The sequence below is a fragment of the Notolepis coatsorum genome (genome assembly GCF_963971535.1).
Source record: "Notolepis coatsorum genome assembly, chromosome: 16".
Lineage (NCBI taxonomy): Eukaryota > Metazoa > Chordata > Actinopteri > Aulopiformes > Paralepididae > Notolepis > Notolepis coatsorum.
In genome coordinates, this window is record NC_140180.1 from 60,833,825 (window position 1) to 60,842,427 (window position 8,603).

At 42.0% G+C, this 8,603-nt stretch overlaps 1 protein-coding gene across 1 annotated transcript; it reads left to right on the forward strand.

The window, feature by feature from the left end:
• Positions 1-1,555: 1,555 nt before the first annotated feature.
• Positions 1,556-2,650, forward strand: LOC311242985 (P2Y purinoceptor 4; the record flags this gene model as incomplete). The annotated part of the gene is made up of 1 exon (XM_084332047.1): positions 1,556-2,650. One exon carries the CDS (start codon positions 1,556-1,558, stop codon positions 2,648-2,650), a length of 1,095 nt encoding a protein of 364 aa, XP_084188173.1.
• Positions 2,651-8,603: the final 5,953 nt, after the last annotated feature.

Consider the following 8,603-nt stretch of genomic DNA (forward strand, 5'->3'; position numbering starts at 1 on the left):
CACAAATCATGTTAAACCCAGATTCGGCTCAAATAAGGGACTAAACACGTTTTGCAATTATGCCACATCAATGTGGAACGCCCTACTCAAAGCTGTAAAGGAATGTGGATCACTACCCACTTTCAAAACCACTCTGAAGGGACACCTACGGGAGACTGCAATTCAAAACTGGCCCCTGTAAATGTCCTAACCCAACCCCCTCCAATGTACAGTAATTTACCTAGTATGGTTTTGTCAATAGTCCAATGTACAATTTTGCTTGTTTGTAATGTGTGTGTCCCCCCCCCCCCAATGTACAGTTTTGCTTGTTTATACAGTGCCCCCCCCCCCCCCCCCCCAACCACCTCCAATGTAAATTACCCAGTATGGTTGTCAATATCCCAATGTACCCAACCCCCCCCACACAACCCCACCCAACCTCCTCCAATGTACAGTTTCTACGTCAAATGTATACTCCCTCTTCTTGACTCCTTTTGTATCACAAACAGTACTGTATTTGCAAATCTGGTATGTCATAAATGTATAGATGTAGCAGTACTGACTATCTGTATGTCATGTATGTCGTATATGTCCTGATGAATTGAAAATGGGGGGACCCTGATGTAAACAAGACGAAAGTCTTTCTCTGGTCTGCATCCCCTTAACAATTGTGTGTATTGAGCTGTACTGTATTGTACCCATTCTGCAATCTGTTAATAAAGTTTTCAATCAATCAATCAATCAATCAATCAATCAATCAATCAAACCACTGCCTCTGACCGGTAGTCATCCGCCTTATTGTTGGAGATTTAAACATTTAAATGGGGGCTTGCGCCCCCCCCTAAAAGAGTCTGGTGACGCCACTGGGTGAGCAGTTGTTGGGAGTTGTGTTTTAAGGACTACCTACTAGGCTACGACTAGAATTTCACTGATTGTAAAAACCGACCTCATTACGCAGGTTGTAGAGAGGGACGGGCAAGAAGGACCTCTGCTTTAATGAATCGGGAGCTCTGGCGCATTACATGCTCTCACGCGCGGGTCCACATGGAGAGAAAACTATTCGAGACAACTTCAAACTCCATGAAAACGTTACACACTGGTTAGCGGCACAACTCCGCCACTGATACGTCCAGGGTCGCATCAGGGTAAGTATAGACTAGTCCGCAATGGATTCTTGAGTAGCCTGTGTAATTGATAAAAGCAAACCTGGCTGGAGTTAACGGGTTATTATATTAAGCCTCTGATCTTCAGTAGGACTCGTGAAACTTTGTAGAATTGATGTTGGACACTGTTGACAATTTAGACCGATTTTGATAAAACAGTAGCCTACCTACGTTTCCATCACTCATGTGATGGAATATATTTTAATATTGATCATATTTTAAATATGATTTTTTTTATATAAAATAAAAAGAGAGAAAAATTGTTTACTTTAAAATTAAATAGCAATCAAACTGCTGTGTTTTAAAATACATAAATAAATAAAGAGATATGTATTCAAAATCCTAATGCTCCCTGTTCCTTCACAGATTTGATCACCCATTGGCTTGGCAGAGCCACAGTGAGCAGATAGACCATGGACGCGGTCAGCAGCCATAGTAGGCATAACCATTCTGTGGTGGTGTTCACATCCTACTTCAACTCTAGCTGTCGCTTTGATGAGGAGTTTAAGTACATCCTGCTGCCTGTGTCCTATGGCCTTGTGTTTGTGGTTGGCCTGGTGCTGAACTCAGTGGCTCTGTGGATGTTCATCAGAAAGATGCGCCCGTGGAACACCAGCACGGTGTTCATGTTCCACCTGGCCCTGTCCGACTTCCTCTACGTCCTGTCTCTGCCCACTCTCATCTACTACTACGCCAACCGCAGCCACTGGCCCTTTGGTGTGGCCGCCTGCAAGGTGGTGCGCTTCCTTTTCTACGCCAACCTCTACTGCAGCATCCTCTTCCTCACCTGCATCAGTGTGCACCGCTACGTGGGCATCTGCCACCCCATCAAAGCACGGACCCTGGTCAAGTCACGCCACGCCCACATGGTGTGCTGCCTGGTATGGGCTTTGGTGACGGTGTGCCTGGTGCCCAACCTCATCTTCGTCACGACCTCTCGGAGGGACAACGACACGCTCTGCCACGACACCACCAGCCAGGGGGCCTTCGAGGAGTACGTGGACTACAGCTCTGTCCTCATGGTGCTGCTGTTTGGCCTGCCCTTCCTGATCATCATGGCGTGTTACTGCCTGATGGCGCGGGCCCTGTGTCGGCCCATACGGGGGTTATCCGCCAGCCGGCAGAGCGCCTCCCGCCGGAAATCCATCAAGCTGATCATTGTGGTGTTGGTGGTGTTTGCGGTGTGCTTCGTGCCGTTCCACGTCACACGGACACTGTACTACACCTCGCGGGTGCTGGATTTGAACTGTGACTTCCTCAACATCGTCAACTTCACTTACAAGATAACCAGGCCTCTGGCGAGCGTCAACAGCTGCATTGACCCCATTTTATATTTCCTGGCTGGGGATCACTACCGCTCTAAGCTGATAACCGCTCTGACAGGGACGAGACAGGCGACCACCACCAGCCGATCAGCTGACCATGTCCCAACACGGCCTAACAATAACCCTATCGCTCTGGTGTATAAGAACCCAAACCCCAAAGCCACTGGAGAGCCAGAGACATAGAGGAGGGTATTCTCATAATGGACCTATCCTATCTCACCTCACCCTGGTACATCTCCGTTGTGTCAAGGACTTATGCCCTGGGGCATGTATATAACATTCCTGCCAGCCCACACGCCTAGTCGCCTCCCCTCAGCTGAGTCATGTTGCACTATGAGGAGTGTTCACCTGAAGCTCCGCAGAGCCCTTAAGAGAGGGGTTCAGTGTGAAGAGGTGATGACTATCTGGCCTCAAAATATAGGATTTTGAAAAGGTCAGCCCGGTCAGAACGGGAAGTGTTTCCTTTAGTGCTCGTGATGTATGTATGTATTATTATATTATTATTATATTATCACTCGTGATTAAATCTGCATCTACCCATTACACAAACAAGGAATAACGTGTTCCAATTTCACCCACTCTCTCGTCTGATATAACTTGATGGGTGTCATAGAAACATCACAACTTAATCATCATCATCATCATCATCATCATCATCATCATCATCATCATGAACTAAACACTTGCATAGTGAGCCATCATACCAAAAATGAGTCTTGCTATGTTCTCATGACATGAGGCAATTGTGAGGCATTCGTCAGCGCATTATCAACAATAACAGTGTAACAGTGTGTGTGACCCAGAAACTGCAGCCTACAAAGCCCCCCAGCTGTTTTTGTCCTTCAGCCATGGGGTTCCACAGCTGTCTGTCCGTCTCTCTGCACGGAGGGGAGCAGAGCGGACTGAGCCGACATAGGTGGGTGTAGGACAAGATGTCCTGACGAGTTAGAGGGACAAGGAGTAGGGATTTTCCTGCCTGCCCCCCTTGGGGATCGATGGAGGGAGGTGGAATGGTGTTTTCCCCATCAATCTGGGTCGAGTTTCCTAAAAAGCTTTGCAGCATGTGAGAGCAATGTGTTAGTAAAGTTTTACTTCTTGCTACATAGTTTGTGTACTTACTCCATCTTTGCTTAAACTGTATTGTTGCTTATACTGTACATATCTATAGTTTGGTCATAGTCAACCAATACTTTGTTAGTTTAATATTATTATTATTATTATTATTATTATTATTATTATTATTATTATTATTATTATTATTATTATTATTATTATTATTATTATGTTTATGCTTTTTTAGAAATAATAACCACATCTCTGGTAAGCATCAGATTTAAAGAGGTCCTTATGATTAATTGCAAGTGGGAAACATGTTTGTTGGTTAAATGAGCTCATTGTTTAGTCAACAAAGTGCAATGGCTATTACCCGCTGAGAATTGCTTTAGGCTTTAATGTACGCCAAAGCACACATCCATATTACAGCACAGTGGCAGTGGGTACATCCGGTACAACCACTTCTGCTATCTTGAAGCTGTTATCATGATGGATCTATATTAAGTATTTGTAATGGAAGACACCTTGCCCAAATTAGTTATTACTCATTACTTTCATACTTTTATGTTATGAAAAGTATTTGATGTAATCACTAATAATTATTATTACATATCATGAATTGTTACTACACATGTGCAGATGAAATAGGGATATATTAAACTGTTAGTATAGTAGCTACAATGTTAATGCATATGTATGACCCAGTGTTTCCTCAGTAATTATTTCGTGGCAGTGGTGGTTTTAGTTCCATGTGCTAGTTTTCATTCTACTGCAGATTGCAGTACTAAACCTCTGTTTATTTGCATACATTATATTACAAGTATTATTTCATAAAGGGGAATTCCACTGCACTAAGAAACAGTTAACCAATTTTCCAGATTGAGGCATAACTGATCTCTCTATGTGGCTGTGCCAAAGCCATCTCTGCTCAGAAACATTCGCAGTGAAAGGTGGTAATATGTCATAATGACACATAGCTCAACCCTTACTCAATTTCAAAGAACTCCATGGGTGGGTCATTTGAATTTCCTGACACCTTCATAGCCTCCTTCGATCAGCTTCGTCGGGTAATGGCATAACCAGAAGTAGACACTCAGCCCCTCGTTGTGTGTGTTTAGTTTGAGTGGCAACCTTTGGCTGTATGTAATGTTATGTACATTAGTCTGTGAGCTCATTCTACTCTGTAGTAAAGCAACTTTTCTACAAATACAAGAGAGACCCAGAGTGGAATTCCCCTAAATAATGAAGTTTTGTTAATATCAAATGTTTTCTTGATGGTAGTTTTCTTGCTGAGCCACTGCTGGATGAATGTGGAGGAAACCCTGCGATACAAGAATGATGTAAAGTGACCTAAACATCTGGACACCTCATCATGGATGTTCTATTCTCTGGTCTACCTCTAGTCAGTACTCGTTATAATGTTGCAGTTTCCATCAAGCTGATCCCATTGCATGTGTGGTGTTTCTAACCTAAAGGGGGAACCCTCATTAGAGGGAGATGTGGGGAAATGGAATAACTGTTTTCTGAATCAAATAAGAACAGCATCTAGGTGTATATGCCTGCAATTAAAGGGGCGCTTCACACAAAAAAAATGCTGATTTATTTTGCACATAATCTCACACACATCCCAAAACTGTTTTGCACACACATTTTTATTAATTCACTCATTCATTTAGTTTGACAGTTATTGAGAGTAAATGGATTTAAATATGGCCATCAGTGATGTGATTGGGGTCGTTGAATCCTTCTCCTTGTGTTAATTACAGCTCCAAGAAATTATGTAGATGAAGAAATAGCAATAGCTTGTCTTATAGGGACTGCTACTTTTTTGAGCTGTAATTAACACAACACAAGGATTCAATGTCCCCGATGACATCACTGGTGGTCATATTCAAACTCATTTACTCTCAATAACTGTCAAACTAAATGAACGTGTGCAAAACGTTTTTTTGGATGTGTTTGTGAGATTATGTGCAAAATAAAAACTTTTTTGTGTGAAGTGCCCCTTTAATCAGACATGGTGAGACCAGTGGAGGCTGCAGAACAGGAACAGGAAGGGCGCTGCTCTGGGCAGCGCTTGGGTCTCTCTCATCATGGCTTGTGTAACTTGGTTATTCATTGGAATGATCCATAAGCAATCCCAGATGACTCTAATAAAGAGGGAATGACCTGTGAGACCAACAGTATTTCATGGATAAAACTTAGTTCCATAACAAATTACATTTTATAAAAATAATTGTAATATAACTTTACAAAAGGAAAGTATAGGCCAAGTCAACTATTTATTCATGTCATCACATCCCCTCGAAGGTGAATACTACTCAGTATAAGGAGTCGTGTTGTTTTTATGGCATAGGGCAGTTCAGTGTTTATGAAAGCTGTGAGATTACTCAGCTGTGAAGTTACATGAAGTTACTTCATAATGAGATTGTAGGTTGGTATGGCTTTAAGACATCCATAAAAACATGTTATGTCAGCTATGTTAGCCTATCTGGCTGAGTCATGCTTCTAGAACTACACCCCAGAGCTGCTACTGACCATGACATGGAGACAGACTCTGTCAACTCATTGTCTTAATTACATCCAAATTACATTTTTATTGTAGTGCCGGTGTCAGTTTCCAACCACTAAATCTAAGCTATCTCAGTAATGACCATGTTTCTAGTGTCATGCATGTCTACAAGTATAGGGTGTGGGGATATAAAATGTGAAATGTAGTTGGCTAGGCTATTCAATTAGACAACTGTGTGCATATAAATTAATATAATTATAATAAATAATCAACCTCATTGTGAGTGTTCTGGTAGGCCCTACCAGCCACCCTAGTTACTCTGGACCAAGGTTTTGATATTGGCTCACTAGCGCCGCTCTGTGGCGTGACTCTGAGTCGGATTTATTTTGTTCAGATCAGACAGAAACGGCCTGCCTGCTATGATTCTCTAACGGCGGTAAAGAGTACATATTCTGCAAAAATTGTTTACTCATGTGGGGTTGTTACTTCAGAAAACATTTAATTAAAGTAAAGTATCGTCACTTAGGTTAATTACTTAGGCAGGCTAAACGTAAAGTCGCAAAAGTAAGAGGTTATTTATTTATCTAAAATGGCAACATATATGGTCTGCAACAGTTGCTCGTCCATGTACAGTAATTCGTTTTTACCTCTTGTGTGCGGTCTATTTTTTAATTGGTCATTTGGCTCAAATTTGACTATTGCTTGTAATATTTCGGCTATAGGCCTATCAAAACAATATAATTAATTATCGCTGCTAAAAAGTATTTGTCTTATTTGCATTGCTTGAAAATTCAAACATTTAGCCAATACAGAGCCCATTCTCTGATTGGTCTGTAGGTGTCCCCATCGTTTTTAATGTAAGTGTGGCATCAGGGTAAAGCACGGAGTTGAGGTGCCAGATATGATCACTATCCATTCCATTGTAAGTGAACTGTGGACGATAGAGATATAAATACAATTTGAATATATTTCTTATATTTTGAATAATGCCTCTCTTGATATATTCAAATAGTGCATTTAAAGCCAATATTAAGGGCCATTTGAATTACATGTTTAAGACATGAATGTTGAAGTGAACTGTATTTTCATAAAACTTAAATAATTAATTATCAGGGCGATTTTTATTTTGCTTCAATAACTGTAAAACGTAGTCTAGAATGTATGCTATAGATAGCCCATTATATCGGCCAATAGAATAGCCAACCTATTATCTAATTGTAATAGCCTAGATAAGGGGAAAGCTATATTGTTAATTAGTATAGGCTAGCTTAAATTAGACTGCAGTCAGTTGCTTTATTAAAACATTTGTTTGCCTATTAATTGGACTATAGTTAAATAATTAAAAGGTTACACCTACTCCAAAACAACTAATTGTCCAAATGTGGTTAATGCCACTATTGTTTGGCCCATACATGCAGGGTCTTTTATTTTAATTTTATATTTTCTTGATTTGCTATGTTTGTCTGACTTGTCTTCCTTTCTCAAAGGCTGTAAGTGTCCTCGACGAAGCAGTTCTCAAGGACACGTGGGAAGATGCAACATTTTAGACTAACTCCATTCATGGCTGTCGAATATAAGAGGAAGCAATCGATTTCATGTTCTCACACTACATTCTTCACAATTTCACGTATTGTCATTGCCCACGATTGATGGTTGTGTTTATGTATCGCAAGAGTCGGGTTGGCTGTGTTGTGTATGCGTTGTTCTTGTTCATGTTTACTGTGTGAGTAAAGCCCGAAGAACTGTTCATAGTCAGGTCAAGACACCACAGTTTAAGCCAACGTAGGTCAACAAATATTGCATTAGGCTTCTGGGTGAGGGATATGATGAATACCAGTTGGCCATACTCCAAGACTGAAAATTGGAATACAGATTGTCAATAAATGATAGCTTTGCCCCATTTGTAGCAGAGGGAGCTAAACAAAAGCTAAGACAAAGTATGTCCCCTGCGTGAGCAAGCGTGAGCCCGCCAAGAGACTCGCCATTTTCTGAGTGAGTGCAAATATCCCCCAGATAATGACCAGGGCTATACATTCTTAAACCACGTCAAATAGTGGACACGGTCAAAGATGAGTCAGATACCAATGTCTGATAACCTGGTGGACAGCATGGCTACTCAAATCGTCTATCTCGTTAAAGATGAGTCCACCAATGGTGACCTGGGGGACAGCATGGCTACTCAAATCGTCTATCTCGTTAAAGATGAGTCCACGATGGTGACCTGGGGGACAGCACTCACGACGCAGACAGCAGAGAGCACCAGCTCCTGATGACATGACCTCAGACAGCAGAGCACCAGCTCCTGATGACATGACCTCAGACAGCAGAGCACCAGCTCCTGATGACATGACCTCAGACAGCAGAGCACCAGCTCCTGATGACATGACCTCAGACAGCAGAGCACCAGCTCCTGATGACATGACCTCAGACAACAGAGCACCAGCTCCTGATGACATGACCTCAGACAGCAGAGCACCAGCTCCTGATGACATGACCTCAGACAGCAGAGCACCAGCTCCTGATGACATGACCTCAGACAGCAGAGCACCAGCTCCTGATGACATGACCTCA